We start from the raw sequence: 20,247 nt of genomic DNA, 5'->3' as shown, positions 1-20,247 counted from the left end.
GTCTAATAAGTACAAGTTCTCTATAATCTGCCCTCTTGCAGGCAATTTTAATTCTGACGTGTAAATACTCTTTGTAAAATTATCCACTACTACCCGAAGGCGAAAGACATAACTAAATATAGGGCGTATAAGCACTCTAGACTTCAACGGCTTTCACATGTGCACTACTCTTCACTCCCTTCTCTTCACTAGCGTCTTCGTCCCTTTCGGTGGTAGAAGGAGCATCCAACTCATTCATCTGATCTTCCATACCGTTCAATCTTCTAAAATTCCACCAGAACAACCATCCGCTAACAAGTGCCGCGATAGAAATCCCCACATACATCCATAAGATTGTTGGATCACCGGCAATGGGGCTTAGGGCTTCACTAATCGCTGCTCCAAAAGCGTATGTTAATAAGAACACGGCTTGAACAAAACTCCTCATTGATTCTGGTGCCTTCATATATGCATATTCAAGACCGGTGACACTGGCTAGAATTTCGGAGATACCAATAAGGACATATGCTGGTGCTTGGACTGCGATATGAACCTTGTTGCCTTGGGCCACGCCGTTAACTTCGGATGCTGGGCAGAGTGGGGAACTGTAACAGGGGCCAGCTGAGTATATCAGATGCTGGACGATAGCGGCGTAGGCCATTGCAAAAGAAGCGATGGTAAACCCCACGGTTATGCGATTGATTGGTGGGAATCGGATACGGGCCCTTTGAAGGAGCGGATAAACAACCCGGTCAAGGATAGGAACAAAGATGATGATGGCGATAGGGTCGAAATTTTGCATAAGATCGTTGGGGATGCCATGGGTGTCCATTTGGCCAGCTTCGCACAAATATTAAATTTATTATTAGCCAAAGGAACAATTTAGCGACCTGGGGACAAAGCTGGCTTACCCTGAGAGATAAAGTTTGTCGAGAACTGATTGTATACTACCCAGAAAATCGGGAATACCGCGAAAACCTTGCACGCAACCAAAGCTCGCTTCAACTCCTCAATGAAGTGGTCGTTCCATGGTAGATTCGTCAAACCACCTTCTTTGCTAGCCTGTACGGAGGGCTTTGGTGCATTCGTGTCTCGGTTCCTAGCCATAATCCAGAGAGCCTTGAAAGCATCCGTAACGATAGACCCCTTTGGTGGCCGATCCACATACTTCTTCCTTCCCAGAATAAGAATAACAAACCCAACGAAGAACATACAAAGACATAGCAGATATGCGCTTGAGAAAGACCATGAAAGCTTGTACTCCATATAGGGTGTCGCTAGAACTGATAATGAACCGACGTTTACTGACAAGTAGAAGACCATGTAAATTCTTTGGATTGTCAACGCTGGGTCCAGAATAACTCTTTCGCCGGATGGGAGAGTCTTCACAGCCATTTTCTTCCTGGTGTATTGCTCTGCAATCAGCGGACTGACATTGGCTTTGATCCCACCTGTCCCGAGACCGATAAGAATGATGGCGCAGATAAACCCTCCTAAGCCACCACCTGCTTGGAGGCTAAATGGGAGAGAAGTAACGAAGAGGACGACCAAGCCGAGAATGTAAACCATGCAGAAATAAACAATTGTTCTGTACTTTCCGAGGTATTGATCCGCAACAACAGCTCCGAAGATTGGGGTTACTGTAAGGTTATCATTTCAGTCAAAGCAATGTAATCAAAGTATCTCCAGAAGAAAAATGACTTACCGTAACACCAAAATTGGAAGAATGTCCCCAGACCGGTGGCGCCATGCTGCCCTAATCCCAAAGCACCGGGTCCTTCTCGCCCATTATATGGTCTCTGTATGAAATTCTGGAACAACCCTTGGCAACCATAATACGAGAAACGTTCGCACAGCTCGACAATAGCCACAAGCCAGGCTGAAAGTGGTAGATTCTCCGCTACATGCCGTAAAGCCCCCTTCTCTTCTAATGTCGGCTCAGGGTAATCTTCTACTTCGACTTCCGGAGGGGATGAAGTAACACCATCTAGATGATACAATAGTCAGTATAAATGTAGCGAGGAGCACTGCGATGGCCCTGTTATCCTCATACTAGATCCTAGATTGAATGCTGTTCCGTTTGCGCTCGCCATTGTGGATGTTGGGAGAGAGTATAGGTCTTCCTTGGTCCTACAAAGCCGCCGTTTAAAAAAAGTCAGAATCCACATCAATTGATAATTGATTATGTTCAGAATAGTTCTTACTCAACGACCTGACTAAAGTGATCAGCCATAGTTTTGAAGATCACCTTTTAATTCGCAGTCGATAATTGGCCGATTGGCGACGATATTTGGATGATGAAGACAAGTGTAAAGAAATGAGTCCGACCTGCAAGATCGGAAGAGCTATTCATATTCTAAGAGCACATTAATTCGTCTATCCCGTTGATATCCGCCATTTTGCCCTATGGAGAACGTGGGCAAATAACGTGGGTAGAGGGCGTGGGCGCTTGCGCGCAGATTTTTCTTGTCAAGGCGTACTCCTGTTGATACATTATATTTTGACTTTTTCCTGGCGGTGTCTTTTAAGTTATCTCTACTATATTGGAAAAGATCTCAGTCTGCCTTCTCTATAAGAACTGGTTTTTCTTGTCTAATGTCTTGGATGTCTGTTTGAAGCTTATTCCAGAGACAAAGTTTCCTGGCCATTGCGTGTAGGCGGACAGTTAGGAGAGCTCACCAAATTGCAACAGCAGATATGTGTTGTAGACGCTTTGGAGCTTTTGTGTTACCAGAGCTCCGAGACTGCATTGTTCCGCCTATTCAGGAAATCGTCCCAGAATGTGCAAGTGTTCATGTATGCGTCCAAAATGGGTTTTACAGTATCCTCTGCGGGGTACCGGGGCTCCATTTCTAAGGACTACTTGTTGGACTTCAATTGTCCAAAGCTGCTTATAGAAGAAGAAAAGGGTGCCAATAAGAGTACTTCGCATAAGTCGTAACATCATTCAATTGATCAACCAGAGCTCCAACTAACCCCCTGTCTACCCATTTGAAAGCCAATCGCAATGCAACAAAAAACAACCAAAGACTCGCAGGCGTGGTGCGTCCAATAAGTGCGTCCAATAATATCGAGATCGCAAAAACTATTCCATCAGCTTTGCCAGACCTCTGTTGACATCTTCACTTTCACCCAACTTTTCACACATATCCTTAACCCATTCTCTGACTCCCCAGTCACATGCCATTCTCAAAAAACGTAATATCTGGAACGTCCCTAGGAAGCTCCTCGATTGCCCGATTAGGAAAGGGCCGAGGACATGTCTAGTACCAGTAAAATCTCGAATATCATCCGTATACACTACGTTATAAAACCAATTGGCGCCGATAACAGATAAAGTGAGGATTAGCGGTGAAGGTTTTATCTCCACGGTAGCATCTTCATCCAATAATTCAGTGGGCGCTAAGTCGTCTGTTTGCATCATGCTACTGTTAAGATTTATAGTACTAACAGTAGCGGTTGTTGCGCTGGCAGAGGACCAGGATGCTAACATGGCAGATGCGCAGAGCGTGGTCTCATATTCTGCGGCTAGAGAACTGCCGGTTTCGTCTTTGACTTTCACCGGAATGATAGGAAAGGGGATAGAATGAGTAAAGGCTGTCGGCGCACGAGTTCGGCACATGGCTTCAAGGTCCTTCAGGAACTCTGTGACTACAGGGTCCGTCTTGTCAAGGCCAATAGTAATGTCGACTTTGGCGGGAGTAGTGTCATATTGGCCAGTGTCGCTTTCAGTGGCTGAGGATATGGAATTCTTGCGAGGTCTTGTGGTAGATGTTTGTAGGCGGGGTGGCGCCGACAATCGGCCCATATCAATTGGTAGAAGAGCCGGTTCTAGGTCAACCGTAGTCCTGATAGGGCGTTAGTGCGATCCGGCGCCCCGTAAAGGATTATGACGAACTTACGCTACCAACACCGACACAGTAGATTCGTACGATTTGAAAGCATGTTCTAATAACAACTTCGTGTGCATCACCCATTCGGTCTCCGTACTTGATGCCACATGGAGTTTCTCTGAGTTTTGCACGCTCCGGGTGACGAAATCCAACTCGGATCCCAAATCTCGTTCCGACCAGTCATCTGCAAAGCCTCCGTATACAAGATCCGGGAGATAAGCAAAGGGGTCAAGCCTTTCGATATCATCCTATAAAACGTCTAATTAGTCTGGGTCCTTATTCCACCGCACGGTGTGTAAATTTATACTCTGAAACTCGTCGGAATACATCCTTGGGCAGAGCACCACCCGCTCAATCGTTTTAAGAAGCCTCCAACACCTACTCCGATCGTCCTGGTTGCCCTTGAAAACTTTCCCGCTCCGCCGCTACACCCTAAAAACCGAAAACTCGGCCGTGTTCGATCCAAACCTTCCCTCTTCATTTTCATTAAGGTATTCGGACTATGGGTAACTGGTGTTGTAGGTCTTTGGGTTATTGTTTTCTCTGTAAGTTGTGTTTGAGATTTTGACTCGAGGTTAAGTCGTCCTAGACTGATTCTTGAAGCCGTCCCCTCCCGATCTCTAAGTCCCACCATTCCATGTTGGTGGTGACTAGGTCGTAAATCCTTGTTACTGCTTTTCCGGCGGAGTGTATGCCTTGAACTAGTATCTCCTGGAGTGCGGTTGTCGCGGTCGGCGCGGTGTTCTTTGGCTGTAGCTCGTAGATTCTCACTTTTGCTGCTCTATAATTGAATCCAAAGGAAAAGTTCCCCAAGGAAAGTTGGACACGTCAGAACGGAAACGACGGATTGTTTTTTTGTCTTCAAAAATTCTGGTGTGATTTTTTGCATCTGCCATGTTTGCATTGCAGGAAAGAGGGGCAAAACCATTGGATTGATATCGAAAGAAAGTACGATAAGTGAAGTCTTTCGATTTGCGAATCCAACTGGTTGAGGTGGGAAGTGGGTGGATATCGTCTCTCGCATTGGGCAAGGGAGGAAAAAAAGTCTTGGAACTTTAGATAACTATTTTCTTTTCGTTGTAAGATGGAAGCTACCTTTGATTTGTGCAGCACCTTTCTCTTCTTGGGCACTGGTGGGATCTGTGGCGGATTGTGCGATTGAACGTCGGCTTGCCAGTCTGATATCCGACGCTTGAATGAACGAGTCATAAAGTCGGCCGTAGGCGACGGTTGTTCTCCAGCTCCATCCATTGCGCCGTTTGTCGTGAATATACTTGCGCTTCCTCTGAAAATTCCTATGCTATCTGACTGATATTTGAAGGGTACCTCGAGCTGTCTGTGTCTGGTGTATGAGCAACAGTGAGAGAATGATGTGGTTGGTCTCACGACAAAGGATAGTGGGGAAAGGATAAGTTGCTAGAGCAGAGTCCGTGCTCTAAAACCTCTCTTCAAACAGGCCCACGTCGTCTCCGTATGTAGTGTTCAGGAGCCCCGTATCAATGCGGTGAGGTGGTATTCTGTGCTGCCAACTGTTCAAAAATTTTTTTCTTTCTTTCTGTTTCTCCTGCTTGCCTTAGATTGCCTCTCTTCGCTGCTCGGTTATGACACCAATCTGTCGCTATTCCCGCTTCCCCGTGCCTTTTTCCTTTGTTGTATTGCGCAATACCCGCTGCCAAACTGGAAAGGCGGTAGGGAAAAGGTTGATCTTATGCGAATTTCAGGGGCGAGGAAGGTGTCTTGCGGTCGACAATTCATTGATAACAGGACATCTTCTTTCAAGGCGACCTCTAAGAGCATATATTGGCGAATACTTGTTCTCTGCTCCTTCTGAATCTAATACGCGTCCTCCTGTGATCTCGTGTTACTTCATTTGTTTTCCTTTCTCATTCTTAGTAGTCTGGCATTCTTAGGGCTTTCTTGTTCGCCGGATTTGGTTGGGCTCATTTGGTGACATTCGTTTGAACTTCCAGCGATTGTTTTGCTTTTTCACAAACAGTATAGCCCTGAAACTAAGACTTCTCTCTTTCGACCATTATATTAATTTGGCTGCAGAAAGCATCGATCATATCATATGTATCATGCAGTGGTCATATGAACACTCACCTCGCAGATGCATCTTAGCGTCTGATTCGACTCGTAGACGACAAGGAACTGCTCCATGGATCGTGGGTCTAAATAAAACCCGAATCGACTGCGATCGAGTGCTTGCATATGCGAGAGATTTGCAGGCCGAATCGGACACGAGCGTCGGCGAGGAGGTATTCCATACGTCTCCCGACAGCTCCAATTCTTGGATCCGAATGCCTTGAAATCGCACTCGCTCCAATCAGCTAATTCGGCCTAGCTGCCGGCATTTGTTGGTTTGCCTCGAAATTTCATCTAGGTTTTTTAAGCGCCAACGATTAGCTGGGAGCCCCGGAACGATTAATCGATTGACGGGTCCTCGTATACAAATCAGCACCGGCCTCGTAGTCTCATAGAATATGCAAGACATACCTGGATATAAAGCGGACGGGGACATATAACCAGACTTTTGCGTTGCGGAGATCGGGGACTGATTCTAGCCAGACTTTTTTTTATACCAATTCCGATAGCCAGCAATGAATCGAGTCGGTCCAATGGCGCTCCGAGCCGTCATGATTGAGCCCAAAGGGAGAGCCCCAGGCTAGCTAATATTAATAGCTTCGCAGTTGTCATTGCGGAGCTTCCCTCAAAATATTCTCCGCTTGAAACATTTACGTTGCAAACGGCCCATTTAGTATTTTCCTCAGGGCCATTTGGTGCCCATTATTCTTTCGTCCATCGGGCGGCTCACCCAAGCTTATATCGCATCTTTGTTTGCGATGCGATGGATTAGAAAAATTATATCTTGAACCAATATCGAGAGTAAGTACCTACATTTTGCATAAAAGGCTCAGAGTTATGTCCTAACCTCTCTTTTAGGGAGCTAAGATAATCGCAATGCAATGGATAGCTTACGTACTCACGCAGCGTTTAAACGTTTTAAAAGTTTTTAGATTCTCGAATATAAATTGATACAAAAGTTCTTCTCGAAATGGCCGTGAAAGAATTCAAAGGGTCATCTAGAGCGGGTGGGCTCTACGAAACTCTTTATACGTCTGATATATCCCTCTCTCTCTCTCTGCATCCCATCGAATCGATTAAATTTTCTGTGATCAAGGGTCACTGGGGATGGCACTAGCCAATAGGTGTGATGCCTACCAATGGTTCGTGCTCGACCAAAGGGTCCTGCTCGCCAAAGAACTTCTTTGGACGCAGAAAGCTAATACCATGGGTCCCATCGAGAACGGGGAGTTAAAGATGAGCCAAAAGCGTGAAGAAGAGCAAAAGGCCATGGAAGATCGATACAGCGTCGAACAGAACCTTTTAGTACTGGAGAAACGCGGCGAGATATTAGTGTCAGTGGTCAGCAAAACCGGGGAAACATCTTCCAGGGTGCCAGCCGCTACGACAAATTATTTTTGATGATTGAGGAAGGTAGTAAGAATACAGATGCATCGATGGCTATTTTGCAAGAGCAAAATGTAAAGCTCGTCTTAGCTTAGTAGTTGAGGAGAGCAAGAGGATAATGTCTAAGCTATTGTCCTCCAGTACCAGCCAAAACCCTCTACTGGGGACCCATCGAACTTACCACAACCAATCTAAGGGCTTATTTATTTGGACTACACCCCTTTAAATCTCCAATAGAGCGGGGCAAACCGGTGATCTTTATCTTTTATTTTCACCTTCACTCAAAGACTCTGTTACCATACCCGTTTCTATATCACTTAGTTTTGATAATAACTTGTTTTTTTTAACAGCTGCTATCTAGAAGCTTATCTCGTACCGCCTAAATATAGGTTTATGGTGGTGGTGGTGGTATCTTATAGCTGAGTGGGAATCGACTCTTTGCTAAGAGGTTTGTTGATGGAATCTTATGGCCCGGTTTCAGCGTTTAACCGTTTTTGTAAATGCATTAAGTTCCTGCCAGTTGTTATAGAGTGTGCTTATAATACTAGTAATCAAGTCATTGGGGGATATCTGGATTCAATATAAACTCTGATCTACGTAGCATGGGTTTGGTATAGCCTCGGGGCCAGACGCTTGCACACCGATCAGAGCTAGAGGGTTTCATACATGTATTTAGTGCTAACGTTAGCCCCGAATATAAACCGGGATTTAAATCTCAAAGTAATATAGCTGAGCACCATATGGAGTTGGGCTACAGATAAGGTGCGAGGGACTCGGTGCGAGGGACTCGGTGTCGCATGAGGCTCTATCTGCTTGCCGGGTCCAATACGGTAATTCTATTATACTCCGGCTTCGACTTTCAACCGAATCGCTCTTCAATAAGCCGACCGATTGATGCGCGAGAACTTGGTTCAGTATTTTCTAAGATATCTACCCTAAGTTCGAGATTCTTTCACTAGGGTTGTGACAGTCGTCCCATCGTCGAGTACTTCTGGCCGCTCAACTAGTTCGTATCTCCCTTTCGTGGGCAAATAGACAGTCCAAATATACCAATACGACCCTGCCACGAAGAACACTAAAACTGTGGCGACCGCATATGTTCCATACCAGAACCTTACATCTCCCTTCCCACCTGCCGGTCGAATGAATGGTGCAATTAGAAGAGCCACACAGGTCGCGATTCTAACGACCACTGCGGCAGATGGTGCTTTGTACGGTCGTTTCAGGTCCGGCTGCTTTCGACGTAAAAGTATCAACCCAATGACGACCGCTAAAGCTACAAACTGTTGCGCATAAGATTGAACATCTAGAATGAAGGCGTATATATCTGCTGGGGGCGTGAAAGTGATGATGAAAAATGCCTGAATAAAGTTTATGGAAAGGGCTGCTAGCGGGGCATTGAAGGGTTTCGAAGAAGCGAAGAATTTGCTAAATGGTATAACCCCTTGTCGGGCGACTTCTTGGTTCAGACGAGACTAGCCAAGGCAATTAGGCGAAATTCAGCGTCCACGAGAATCAACCAAACTTACCTGTGAGAATAACCCGACCATTACATTGCCAGCAGTCGAAACTGCAACAGCCAGAGAGAGTACTCGCCTGCCGACGCTATAACCGAAAACACGCTCGAAGAATAGACCCGCAATTAGTTCACCACTATTTCTTATGTCCTCGCCGTCAACGACAGAAAAGTATGCCATATTGACGAAAAAGTACATTAGGCACACCGTAGCAAGGGCAGCCGTTGTCGCAGTCTTCAACGTCCGGACTGGGTTCTTGATTTCGTTCATGACATCATTTGCAGATGCAAACCCCATGTAGGCATAGGTTATTTTCAGAACGGCGGTTGACATGCTGCCCCACCCCCAGATGCTCCCTTCAAATAGCGAACTTCGATCATTTGTGCCATCCCCTCGGGCGATAACAACCAGCGCTGTTAGTGTTATCAATCCCATCAAAAATATTTTAAGGTAACCCAAGCCGGTTTGTATAGCGATCCCGGTACGTAAGAAGCAACCATGGATAAGGACCGTACATGTCAGTAGGAGCAATGCGAATCCTCTGTTCGCTAGCTTGGTAGGTGGGAGGCCTAGGGCGAATGTCAAATATTCGCCAAAAACAATACAGTTGCTCGCCACTGAGTATAAAAATATCGTGTAAAAGGCGAAGACAATACTTGCCAAGTATTTTGGCTTCGAATACGTGAACTCCAGATACACCTGTCAAGAGACCACTAGTCAGTCAAGAACTCTTATCCATCTAGCTGGTATTCTAATGCGTGCCATGAGGCGGATCATACCTTATCGCCTCCACTTCTAGGCAGCATACAACCGTATTCCAAGCTAACCGTTAGAGCACATACTGCAATTGCAGCTCCAACGACCCAGAGTATCAGTGACAAACCAACACTTCCGACGGAGCGATAGATACTCCCAGGCGTGGCGAAGATTCCCGATCCGATGATTCTCGAGACGACTAGGCTGTAAACATGGAACCAACCTAGGTTCCGACCGAAAGTAGCAGTCTCTGGGAGTGTCCGAGAAACATTGGGCTCTTCAGATGCAAAGGGATCAAGGGTGGGAGAGTGAGTAAGCGGGCTAGCTGGCCTGGATTCAGTGGTGACGACGCCTGAAGACCCGTCATATGCAGCAGCATCCTCCTCCCTGTAGTGCGGGTCTTCGTGAAGAAGTGGAACATGGTCGCCTTGTCTATCATACGAGGACATTGTTCAAATAGAAGCGAGGCTGGTAGATGTTGGGGTTAACGTTGGAGATGCATTTTGTGGCCGTTCTGGAATGACGGTCATGCAATACATCCGAGAAAACGAGTGAAACCAAATATTTGCACTGGCTCGAAATCACGATCTCACTTCGATTACATCGCAAAGCCACTTCCCTCAAAACGTACCTCTCGAGCTCTCGTAGCATCTACCCATATCATCAAGCTTTTCATTCCAATCTAGATGTCTACGACGAGGCTGGATTAGGTACATCTTCGACCTCAATTAATTCCAAATATTAACCCTTGCATTGCAACGCATAAAATTTACGGAGCCGCACCAGCTAGGCCGTGATGATAGAGGCTACTGATAGGCGAAGTTTCAGTCTCGAGCCGTAGTTCCGGTAACATTTCTCTATGAGCACGCGCACAAATGTCCAAGCTTCGATCCATGCTTTTGCAACCTCGCGTTTGGTCCTTTCGCGGAGGCCCAGAGGCCTAAAGCTAACTTCGATAATGATAATAAGTACTTACTGATGTACAGTGTAGGTAGGGCCCGAAAATGAAAGGGGGTGACAATATCAGAAGCCTCTGGACATGCCAAAGAAAAACTAACGTTCAATGTCGAAGCTTTTTTCCCGGGATCAAACGATGCAGCCAATTACTGCACACATGCATAAATTCCAGAAATGGCGTCTCAGCCCTTGGCAGGGCAAATGAAGCTCTGCAAGGCTGGCAGCTTCGATGCCGAACGAAGGCTCATACTCTGTCCAACCTTGCAGCCCGCTCGAGATCCCGAATCCAAAGCAGTTTTGAACTGCGGGGCTGGCTAGCACTAACTCAGTCCATAGTCGCCTATTCACCTGCAGCTAAGACCCAGCTTTCTGTCAAAACCAGGGTGCATCCATATCCTTCCCGCCTGTTTTGTTTCGACGTTTCTTATTTCCTTTGCTCCTTGAGGACAACTACAATTCGACTACGTAAAGTAAATGCAAGGTCCCGCTTAGTCTTCTTCTTGATCTTCAGAGCCAAGTTAGACGGCTTTTCTGTTGCCTGTGGCCTAGCTTTCAAGGGCACAAGTAGTAGTACAGGCGATTCATCGGCTCTAACTTCTTATCTTCGGCGGCATACGTATCCTATTACAATACTCACTACACACATACACCCTTCTAAAGAACTTGCAGGTTACGGGTAATAACATTCCGCCGTACTTCTCTTTCCCGAGTTAATATCCCAAAACCAAACCCCTCCGCATGTTAATGCCCGACCCGACGCACCTCAATCGAGAGCAAACCGATTCGCGCACGCGAGCGAACTCGCCAAAATGGCGACGGCGGTTATGATAGACAACGGCCTTTCACTCGGCTGGGAGACCAGCCAGTGCCAAAGCTACAAATATTTCCTCAAAATCGTCACAGTCGAGCAACCAAAGTTCCCGACACCGCGAGAACGAGGTAAAAACATCGAACGACTGTTTTATCCAAAATCAGACCTCCAGACGATTTTTATGCAGGATGGGGTACTTAGAGATATCGTTTGCTGCACGACTTGTAAAGGGTGTAGGTTATTCCGAGGGCCCGAGACGACAGCAGGGAATAAGTTAGAAGAGAGTCTTATTATCAATAGCATTATCGATCCGGAGCGTCCTCGGTTTATTCTCCTGGCCATACTTGTGTGTATGGGCCAGGCGTATCTCATAAGATACTTAAATCCTGAGAGATTCTCAGACAATAACCTCGATAATATTACGAACGAGATGGTGATGCGGAGGGGTCATTTAGAGGAGCTTTTGCCTCAAACATTAAGTGTAGAACATTTTTTGGATCGGTTCCAGATGTTAAGGCGAAGATTCGATTTGAAAACATTCGATCAATTCGTCAAGGGGAGACGACTAGAATTCGACGAAGAAGATATTCTACCGTTCAGTGTCGACGAAGAACATAGCTCAAGCACATATGGAATTGTCCATAAGTTCGAGATCTACCCTTGTTATAATAATATAACAAGAAATGGGATCAAGGTAAGATTAGCCTTGGTGGGAAATCGTATTCAGCGATAAGATGCTAATTCACTAGAAACTAGGTCACGAAGTTCGCCCGGAAGATACTACGCGCGGAAATCGCAGAAACCGATTTTCGATACGAGCGCGACAACTTAGCCTTTGTCAACAGCCTGAACAACCCCAACATCATCGAAATGTTCTGTTGGTATACCAGGAAAAAGCCTGGGTATAAGAAAGAGTTCACCTACGTATTCCCTTTCATGGAGGCTAGCCTACACGATGTTCTCTCCGGGAAGCCCAACACCCCGGCTGATCTCAAAAATCACCAAACGACGTCGTTATACAATAGTCCAATGTGGCAGCAAATGGTAGACGTAACTTCGGGTCTCGTTGCGATCCACAATCCTGACCCGAACTTATTGAAGAAACGGGGGCTACAACCGGCGCCAGGTGGATGGCTTGGGTACCACTTCGACTTCAAGCCTAGTAATATCCTTGTAGATTCCGACGGCAAATTTCTTATAACAGATTTTGGCCTGTCAGTTTTCAAGCGGCGGGGAACAGACGATACTGCCACTTCAACAAGGGGCGAGGAAAGTGAGATGTTGTACGACCCTTTAGGCACCCCAGCATACCAGCCCCCAGGGGTTCAACCTGCCCCAGGAATCCTGCCCATTGGAGATGTTCCGTATGATATCCCCAGAATGCGTCGTACATACGACGTCTGGTCTCTCGCTTGTGTGATGACTGAAGTCGTCACCTATATTCTCGGCTACGATGGGAAAAAGGGCGCAGCCGCCGTTTCCCGCTTTAAGGAAATGCGTATGGCTGACTCAACGCGAGATAGTTCTTCAGCGTGGCATTGTAGGTCAAGTGCGGCGAATAACGAACCTCGTCTAAAGCCTAGTGTTGAAGACTGGTTCAAGTATATGAAAATTCTAGCGGGCACTGAGGATCCATACCTCAGTACTATTCTTGATTTACTGGAGGAAATGTTTGGGATTTATTCAAGATCAAATTCGAAGGACGCGGAGCAAAGACTAAGAGCTGCAAATCAAAGAGAAAAAGAGAGACAAGAGTCGATATTCCGAGGGTCGACTATACCAACAGAAGAGGTTCAATTCTCAGTAACGCAATGGATTAAAGCAAGAGGGAAAGAAAATCTCATTTACGACAGTGAGCTTCAGGCCAAATATATAATGTTCGTCCAGGACTACCAGTAAGTACCAGAGCCGATCAATATCTGCTAGGATCAACGCTAACAGAAAGCTGAAGCCACGACCGGTCAAGTATTGATTATCGGGGAGATAGACTGAAACTTCGGCCTTGGATTGAAGTCCAGGCCTTGAAGGTATTCCAAAGCGAACATACTAAGTCACGCCTAAGAGTTGTTATAACATTCAAAGAGCAGAACCGGCTTGTCGCAGAGTCAGAAGGCTGTAAGTCTTAAGGCTTCGTTGGATATGAATTTTCTCAATATATGCTAACATTATCGTTCAAATTTAATAGCTGTATATAGTACGGAACAGTTCATCCCTCTATACCATTATGAGGACCTAAATGAGGATTTTGCCAACTCTTGTGCCTTCAGGAACGCTTTTGTAGATAGGCTCATCGGCTTTGAAGACTTTTCGGACTTGCGTCAGTTCCAGGAGGCTATTTTAGGGTACAGAATCAAATCAGAGTCGGACCAAAACATCCGTTTTTGCTTTACCGACAAAGAAGATTCCAAGTGGAAGTCTGAGATAGATGGCGCGCGAGTTGAGATATGGACCACGCATGGACTATCGGTAAGCTTACTTGAATTTCCCGAGTAAATATAAGTCTAACAGCTTCCTTCCGACAATTAGAAGCCACCCCAGCTATATAATGTTGGTCAAAAAGGTATCGGTTTACCGATGCTCAATCGGGTCAATAGCGGTCAAGGTTCGACACTGACCCCACCTCACACCCCCCGTGAGGGGTCAATTATCACACAAGCGTCACCCATACCTGGAAAGAGTCATGATTCTTCCGTAATTATTTTTCGCCCTTCTCACAGGGATATTCTGGTGATCCCTGCCCTTCAGCACAAAGCACGAATATGTGGTGGCTGCCCTGGCAATTGGAGTGACCCGAATTCTATCAGCTTCATCGTAAACCCGCCGCATGACAAGTTTGCAGTATTGAGGTTCAGATCAGAGTCTCTAGGACCACGTTTAGACCCGCTGGACCCAATATCGTGTATCCCTGGAATGCCACTCGGGCTCAAAGAGGCAGTACTCCGTTCGAGAGACGATGTGGACAAGAAAACAGTTTTCAATCAAACTTGCGTTAGTTTAAGATTCAAGAGTGAAAAGCGTAAGGAATTTTCTGCATTTATGCTATGAAATTATCACTTTCTAACCTATACATTTGGAACAGACTGCCTCGATTTTATTGCTGCTTTCTCTCGAGCGTTCCCTTGGAAGCACTTGTACGAGACAGGATTTTTCAATGCGCACTTTGGCAACAACCGGAATCCAGCACTAGCAGTTCCGATTTGATTTGTCTCGTTGGTACCAGACAACACGAAGTACACGATTTGGTCACTTAATGTGTAGTTTTGGCCCATCTAAGGGCATCACGATAAAAGGCGTGCGAGGAACACAGACTACTCCATCCAAACGACATCAATAGACAGATGACTCTCTAGAACCTGTCCTGTCCCAGTGCTAGAAGCAACCGCCTTCACTTTTCCCCTACCAACTCTGATATGTTTGCAGATTTACTTATCCCGGTTACTAATCGTAGGAGTTTTTTGATATTATTTTACCATGATAGCGAATTAGCAATATCGATATTTGCCCACACTCTATTTTGAACGAGGCTTTGGCTGATTTTCATACCTTTTTCTTTTTTTCCATTTCCTGTACATTTTAGCTTTATAATCATCTAATATACCCCCTCTGTATTTATCACGAGAACGCGGTTATCGAATCATAACCTGCATACTTTTTTTCTGTGCAGCCTAATAGCTTCTGTATTTGATAGATGACCAATGAGAGATTCTTTGTCTATGCATGTGCCGTTCATCCAGGAATTGCATTAATATGGGTATAGCCTCCTAGATTTCCTCCGGGTATTTCTCCGTTCTTTCTGGCCTCATTTGCTGTATGCAAGCTGCGAGATATCCCTTACCCTACCGGCCGCGCGTTGCTTGTGTAGTATCGACGCCACATTTTCGACCGCGGGATCGAGCGGCTTAAGGGCTGAAGATAGGTGAATCGTTAAAACTCAGACCTACATCGATGTCCCTCCCACTGCATATTTAAAGAATTTCACAGTAGTAGATTTTCCGAACCCGGTCTCGAAATTTGTCTCCTACTCTCGTAACCTCTTATGAAGGATTTAATTTAGGAATCAACAGCACATATTCAGGCACTTTTGACATTTGTGCCCGCGATATTCCATTAATCCTTCGATTTTTGATGTTCTTCTTGCATATTTCTGCATGGAAAGGAAGCATTCAGAGAGGATACAGGAATTCCGGGCACCAGCATACAGGTCATCACCCATAATCCTATCGCTATTAGGCCTATTTTTTGCTAGCAGAGATCGTAGAGTATAAATTTGGGTACTCGCTGCCTAGATGTATTGATACCTAGATGTTAAAGTTATCTGAGCCAAGAATAAGTACATACTTTTGCAAGTATCTAGCCTAAACCACGGCGATCTGGTTACCAAAACCTAATCATACGGCAGCCATTAGTATAGGTATCTGTCAATATTGCAACAAGCATGCCCCAACGGCCATGAAATGTGGGTCTCGTCAAAGCGTGGAATTTCTTCAATTGCAACTTCGGGCTTCAAGCCTTGCTCGCAGTTGCTAGTGTGTGCAGGAAGGCAAGTTTGTTCCCAAATATCGTTATGACATAGGTACTCCCTGCCTGGTGTCGCACGACCACCAGTTGTCCAGAAAAGACTGTAAGAAAGCTCAACGGCACTATCGCCAGGCAGCACTCGGTGGATCTCGAAGAATGACTCCCAAGCCTTTAAATACTAGGTTGGTGATCGTCGAACGCAAGAAAATGCGGGGTTTCAAATAAGGCTACTGACCTTCCTCGCCTAAGTTCCCCACTTTCGTGAAGCTGCATGATACGCAGCTAGCTTCGATTTTCCAACAGCAACGTACAACGTTTGCAGGCAAATTCCATTTTCGAGCTTAACTCGGATATATCTTTGGAGCGTGGGTGAAGTGTTAATTCATGGGCTGATATCCTATTCGAGAAAAGCAGCGGTCCCCATGACCTTGTGCTTCTAGCGGAATCAAATATGGTGGCGTTTGCGTTTTTAGGCTTCCAAGCCCAGACCTGCAGCTGTTCATGGATATTGTGGAGCTTGATCCCTCAATTCGCTAACAAATCTCGGAGCCTTCTTTAGCACAAGCTTTTGGCTGCATAAAAATGAGGCTCAAAAAAATCTCGGGCTGAAGAATCGATTTCAGGGAGAGATTTCAGTTCGGCGAAAGTGGACCAGGCACACGTATTAATTATTAATATCACGACCCGGAACGTCCCCGCATGAGCGTCCGCGCCTGGTGTATTTATCAAAGCGTTCGGCTGAAGATAACCCTAATCACCTTCGGCCTGGTATAAAGGGTTCATCTATCTGCTTTCCGGATCCTTTGGCGTATTGAATGTATAGCTATAGTTTAAACCATTTACAAACCGCATTCTAGAATTTCCAGAACTAGCCGTGCGTACTAATAACGATATCGCGGAAAACTCCAAACCCTGATTGCAGCGTAGTCCCTAGCGCTAGCTTATTCAATTGTTATAGCCCATTCTCTGTGTCAAGCTGGGACATATATTCGCAACCGAGGCGCTAGCCAGCTGAGGTCACTCAGCTTTATAGCATCCTGATATATTGTAAGATCACCTCCAGCCCTACAGCTTCACGCCAAGATCTTAAGATATATGAAGGGCAAAAACTAATTCACATACCTCATGGGGTCAGCCGATAGAACCGCAATTCGGAATTATCTTGGGCGCCATGGCACAGCCGTTAGGGGATATTTCAGGCTTCTCTGAAGATGAAAATGGGTTAGGTCGTCCAAGGCCACGCCCTCGCCGTGGGGCTTCAGTAAGATCGGCCACATCGTCGGGCCCTGAAAGACCTCGGAGATCCTCAGTACACTCCTCGAGCCTGGTATCCAATGAACTTCCTCCGATAGTCCCAAGCCCTGTATCATATACAGAAACACAGGCCGCAGAGTCTGCAACAGCCAGATCGTTAGCCAACTTGATTCCGCCTATAGTCGAAGCCCCACAGATAGCACCCATATCCCAAGTATCCCAGACACCACAAAGCCTCAATGAGGCCAGATATTCAATATCAAATCATAGCCAAATAGAAAATCGGCGGGCTTCTATAATTTCCGGGGACCATAACTCATCTTCAAGTCCCGCTGAGTCTCAGTTTGTCCGCCGTACAGCGGAACCAGCAGAACGAGGGACACAAGAGAAGCCACCAATGTTGAAAAGACAGGAACGAACCCCTGGGATTAGAATAGTTCGACCAGGGAGTGCCGGCTCAACATCGCAGGGATCTTTGCAGAAGCCTGACATAGATGCGTTGATTGTTGGAGGACGCCCAGCAAGGAAGTTAGGGACAATTGAAGTTGCCTCACTTATTATAAACAAGATGGTACGTGGGGATTGAGATAACTTATATCCCGCTATTTGTAGACTTAGCTAATATGTGGGCATAGATTGGGAGTGGAATCGTAACCGGGCCTGCACAGGTACTTCTCTACACGGGGCGGAAAGACTACGCCTTACTCCTATGGGGTTTGGGGTTTCTTTATACCCTTGTTTCTGTAGTCATATTCGTGGAATTTGGCTATAAATTCAGAGTGACTGGTGGGGAGTTGGTTTATGTAAGTTTTGATTTCCAGGGCTTTGTCTTACCGACGTTCGCGTTCGCACTAACCACACTCTTTCCTTCCCATAGCTTGACGAGCTATTCAAAAAGCCAAAGCTGCTGTTCGTGACGATATTTGCCGGCCAATTTATTCTGTTTTGGAACACGGCAACGAACTGCTCTCAGGCAGCTCGTCAGATTATTGCTTGTGCGGATAAATCGCTAGACACCAACAATGTCTACGACGGACAGGATACTCGCCTTATCGCTTTTATCGCGATTGTCATATCGTCATTCGTCTGTCTCCTCCACTACTTTTCTACAGCAGCTGGAAGAGTAACAAATGTCGCGTTCGCCGTTTTCAAAGTCGTTATGCTCCTCATCCTTCTCGGGCGTGGTGCTTGGTTTTCGGAGACGTTCAAACAAGGAGGGGATTGGAAGGCTCAACCAAACCCCATTGAATGGAAGTCCTTTACATACGCTACATTCATCGTCCTGTTTGCCTTCCAAGGCTGGGAGAATGCGTCCTTCGTGGCTGGCGAAGTCGACATTGCGAAGACAAGAGCTTTGCGCAATGGATACTATATCGCGGTGTTGCTTGTTGGATTTTTATATCTCTTCGTCAATGTTGCTTTCCTCACAGCTTTCGAGTTCGTCGTAGGGGGTACTCCAGATGGAGTTGCAGCTATCCTAAGTAGCGGTAGAGTTCCAATAGAGGTCCTTGCCAGTGACGGCTATGCGGCTCGGTATTGGGGTAGTACCCCTGATGCGGTAAGGGCATGGACTGTGCTCTTAACCTTATCTGCTCTCGGAAATGTCCTAGCTGTGACTTATACATGCGGTCGAGGTAAGTGAAAAGTCTTCGGAAGTACCAGTACAAAGGTCATTGTAACGGTACAAGTTCTTACAACCTCAAAGTCAAGCAGATGATTGGCCAGGCGTATGTTTTCCCCTGGTCTCGACTATGGGCGCGGGAATCAAGGTTTAACACCCCGTCTGGAGGACTTCTTCTCCACTGGATCTGTACCTGCATCCTCATTCTCATCTCAGTCAGAATTCCGAATTCAAAGGGGATTCAGCTGCCAGGATCTCTACAAGCGTATTCACATGCAGCAGTTGCCCGTAAGTTGGACCTATAGTAGCGTGACTAGATGCTCCGGCTCGGACTATAGCTAACCCACATTCTCTATCAGTTGCGGTCACGGTTGCCTTTTGCTTCTTTACAGCCCCGCTAGTAGATGGACAAGAAACTTACCAATGGTCTTGGTTGAAATTAAAACGAGTTTCCTGGCCAATAATAACGGTTTCTATTCTAATGAACCTTGCCATGATCTGTCTTCCCATCAAGTCCGCTGTCCCAGACTCCTCCGTTCCCGGCTGGGTCTTTGCCGCAAGCTGTTTCTCAGCAGTTATCGGCAGTATATTATATTACTTCATTCTTTTCCCAGTTGAAGATTACATGGAACCATCCAATAAATGGAAAAAGTGGAGTCTTCTAAGACTGGCAGGAGTCAGCTGGAGTATCCGCCTCGTTGAGGAAGACATTTACAATGAGAGATGGGAAAGATTCCAAAGAACTTCCAGACATTTTGAGGGTTCAACCTCCAAAGTGGGGTATCAAGACGAACAGATAAAGCAATTTGGCGAACGAAAAATGGTTTACTATACGGTAAGTGAAACCCCCAAAGCTGCAGAGGCGCTGAACGCTAGGTTACAAGAAAACATTATGTCAAGCTAACATAATATACTTCACTCTGCAGCTCGACCCAGTTATGATTGGTAATCAGGCACATCAGCCGAGCACCACTAGGAGGTTGGTGTTCTGGTTTTTCGGTGGAAGCTTCAATAACAAGACCTACAAGAGCCCTTGGACTGAGTGGGCCCTGAAAAAGCCAAACTTCCAAGGTGCAAATTTTCTCGCCATCTTTAGACAGAAGGAATCCGTGCCACCCGGTCTGAGTATGCAGGATGTCCAGTAACCAAGTTAATATCGCTCAAAACCTGTGGAAGACTCATACCTCCTATGGAAAACTTCTATGCCTTGATTTACATCCTCGGGATTGATCTAAAGTTTTTCACTACTTCTTACCATAGCCATGAAGAATTGTACATATCTTATTCTTATTTGTGATCATGATATCCAAAAACATTTACCATTAACTCCAAAAATGCTATCTAGTCGATGTCGACTACTTGGTCTTGAGGACTTAAGATACCCAGGGTAGTACCCCAAGACTTTCTGGCTGCAAGAGTTTGGAATCCATATATCCGAGGCTGTGAAATTTACGCCTTCAGCTCGTTAAA

The 20,247-nt window shown here is 46.0% G+C and overlaps 6 protein-coding genes across 6 annotated transcripts; 3 read left to right on the top strand and 3 right to left on the bottom strand.

The window, feature by feature from the left end:
• Positions 1-136: 136 nt before the first annotated feature.
• Positions 137-2,212, bottom strand: AOL_s00054g982 (uncharacterized protein; the record flags this gene model as incomplete). Its single annotated transcript, XM_011122298.1, has 5 exons — positions 137-819; positions 891-1,619; positions 1,685-1,966; positions 2,033-2,109; positions 2,184-2,212. The coding sequence occupies 5 exons, from the start codon at positions 2,210-2,212 to the stop codon at positions 137-139; spliced, it is 1,800 nt and encodes a 599-aa protein (XP_011120600.1).
• An 852-nt stretch (positions 2,213-3,064) lies between these two features.
• AOL_s00054g981 (uncharacterized protein) lies at positions 3,065-5,123 on the bottom strand (the record flags this gene model as incomplete). The annotated part of the gene is made up of 4 exons (XM_011122297.1): positions 3,065-3,827; positions 3,882-4,120; positions 4,180-4,653; positions 4,968-5,123. The coding sequence occupies 4 exons, from the start codon at positions 5,121-5,123 to the stop codon at positions 3,065-3,067; spliced, it is 1,632 nt and encodes a 543-aa protein (XP_011120599.1).
• Positions 5,124-7,064: 1,941 nt separating this feature from the next.
• AOL_s00054g980 (uncharacterized protein) lies at positions 7,065-7,358 on the top strand (the record flags this gene model as incomplete). Its single annotated transcript, XM_011122296.1, has 1 exon — positions 7,065-7,358. One exon carries the CDS (start codon positions 7,065-7,067, stop codon positions 7,356-7,358), a length of 294 nt encoding a protein of 97 aa, XP_011120598.1.
• A 920-nt stretch (positions 7,359-8,278) lies between these two features.
• On the bottom strand, positions 8,279-10,065 carry AOL_s00054g979 (uncharacterized protein; the record flags this gene model as incomplete). Its single annotated transcript, XM_011122295.1, has 4 exons — positions 8,279-8,818; positions 8,873-9,273; positions 9,376-9,559; positions 9,640-10,065. 4 exons carry the CDS (start codon positions 10,063-10,065, stop codon positions 8,279-8,281), a joined length of 1,551 nt encoding a protein of 516 aa, XP_011120597.1.
• A 1,317-nt stretch (positions 10,066-11,382) lies between these two features.
• AOL_s00054g978 (uncharacterized protein) lies at positions 11,383-14,585 on the top strand (the record flags this gene model as incomplete). The annotated part of the gene is made up of 6 exons (XM_011122294.1): positions 11,383-12,078; positions 12,141-13,279; positions 13,336-13,499; positions 13,570-13,850; positions 13,911-14,400; positions 14,464-14,585. The coding sequence occupies 6 exons, from the start codon at positions 11,383-11,385 to the stop codon at positions 14,583-14,585; spliced, it is 2,892 nt and encodes a 963-aa protein (XP_011120596.1).
• A 2,488-nt stretch (positions 14,586-17,073) lies between these two features.
• AOL_s00054g977 (uncharacterized protein) lies at positions 17,074-19,922 on the top strand (the record flags this gene model as incomplete). The annotated part of the gene is made up of 6 exons (XM_011122293.1): positions 17,074-17,727; positions 17,792-17,959; positions 18,034-18,790; positions 18,862-19,065; positions 19,137-19,612; positions 19,704-19,922. 6 exons carry the CDS (start codon positions 17,074-17,076, stop codon positions 19,920-19,922), a joined length of 2,478 nt encoding a protein of 825 aa, XP_011120595.1.
• Positions 19,923-20,247: the final 325 nt, after the last annotated feature.

The sequence above is a fragment of the Orbilia oligospora genome (assembly GCF_000225545.1).
Source record: "Orbilia oligospora ATCC 24927 unplaced genomic scaffold scaffold00054, whole genome shotgun sequence".
NCBI lineage: Eukaryota > Fungi > Ascomycota > Orbiliomycetes > Orbiliales > Orbiliaceae > Orbilia > Orbilia oligospora.
The sequence above is the reverse complement of the archived record's forward strand: the minus strand, read 5'-3'. Positions and strand labels throughout refer to the sequence as shown.